The 1,558-nt window shown below is 37.3% G+C and overlaps 1 protein-coding gene across 1 annotated transcript in view; it reads left to right on the forward strand.

Annotated features, from left to right (window-relative positions):
- The window catches only part of LOC101312874, a 2,326-nt gene extending 1,444 nt beyond the window's left edge, over nucleotides 1-882 (forward strand). The window contains exon 2 of the mRNA XM_004308445.1: nucleotides 61-882. Coding sequence (XP_004308493.1) covers nucleotides 61-882 — 822 coding nt within the window. The remainder of the gene's footprint in view (nucleotides 1-60) is intronic.
- Nucleotides 883-1,558: the final 676 nt, after the last annotated feature.

Genomic DNA, 1,558 nt, shown 5'->3' on the forward strand with positions numbered 1-1,558 from the left:
CCTTTAGCCTTGTGTTTTTGTGATTCAGAGACTGAAGAAAACTGGTTGTTTTTCTTCAAGAACTTGAAGGCTTTGTTGGAACCGCAAGGAAGGATTATCACATTCATTAGTGATCGTGGTGTTGGTTTGTTGAAGGCATTTGATCTCATTTTTCCTGGTAATCCTCATCTTTACTGTTATCATCATTTGCGATACAACCTTAGTCGAAAGTATAAGAACAAAAGAGGGGAAATTGTTGTTGCTGATGTGTTACAAAAATTCTTTAAAGTGGCTTATGCATCGACTGAGAAGTCTTTCTACTTTCATTTAAAAAATTTGAGAGATGAGGGTGGTGCTGCTACTATTGATGAATTCATAAGGGAGATTCCATTGGAACATTGGTGCCGTGCTTTTTTTAAAGGTTGTCGGTATGGGATTATGGCAAATGGTATTGCTGAATCCTTTAATAACTGGATTGTTGCTGAGCGTTCACTGCCCCCTTTTGCTATGTTAAATCAAACTAGAATGAAAGAAATGAAGATGATGCCAGAAAGGAGTGTTGAGTCGAAATCTTGGACTACCAAGCTTACTCCTAAAATGGAGAAGAGGCTGAAAGAGCAGCTTGATAGGTCTCGTGTGTTCAGAGTGATTGCTTCCCATGAAAATGTTTATGAGGTTAGGAATGATAAGTACTCCTATTCAGTGGATCTCTCTATACAAGGTGCAAGACTTGATGTGTATGATTTCATTGATCCTTATTTTACTGCTGAATACTATAGGATGTGTTATAGCTTTCCTATTGCACCTCTGAGTAAGTGGATGCCTCTTGTTCTTCCACTGAGGACTTTATACTACCTCCTGTTACAAAGAGGCCGGCTGGGAGGCCTAAATCAAAGAGGATAGCATCTGCTGGTGAGAACAAGCTGATTCGATGCGGTCGTTGTAATAAGATGGGCCATCATAACAAGAAGAGCTGTACGGAACCTTTAAACATGTTGCTGTAGTTTCTTGTACATCCTTCTGGTTGTTAGTGGATGTTTGTAATTTGTTGTTTTTTAGATGTTTTTTGAACTATATTCAGATTTCTCTCTATTGTAAGGATTTTGATTGAAGATTTTTATGATGTACATTATTGTGGAATTCTCTTGACAATATTATTATGTTCATCTATCCCAAGCATTAAAGTTCTAAGGGTCAATAACTTTACACAGGATCTTTTTATTTTATTTTATTTTATTTTTTTCTGTTCTTCCCTCCCAAGTAATAAACTTTACTGGGGTTAGTAATGTTTCCAAGTCGTCAGATTTACTTGTTCTGCAGCCTAACACATACTTTACTACGGGTAGTAAAGTTTCCAGAACCTCAGTTTTTGTTGTTCTGCACCCTAGAACATATTTTACTAGGGGTAGTAATGTTTCCAGAACCTCAGTTTTTGTTGTTCTGCACCCTAGAACATACTTTACTGAGGGTAGTAATGTTGCCAGAGCAATAAAAAAACACAACTAAGGGGGTAGTAATGTTGTTCTGCACCCAGTAATAAACTTTACTGGGGGTAGTAATGTTTCCAAGTCTTCAGATT

The sequence above is a fragment of the Fragaria vesca genome, linkage group LG7, assembly GCF_000184155.1.
Source record: "Fragaria vesca subsp. vesca linkage group LG7, FraVesHawaii_1.0, whole genome shotgun sequence".
NCBI lineage: Eukaryota > Viridiplantae > Streptophyta > Magnoliopsida > Rosales > Rosaceae > Fragaria > Fragaria vesca.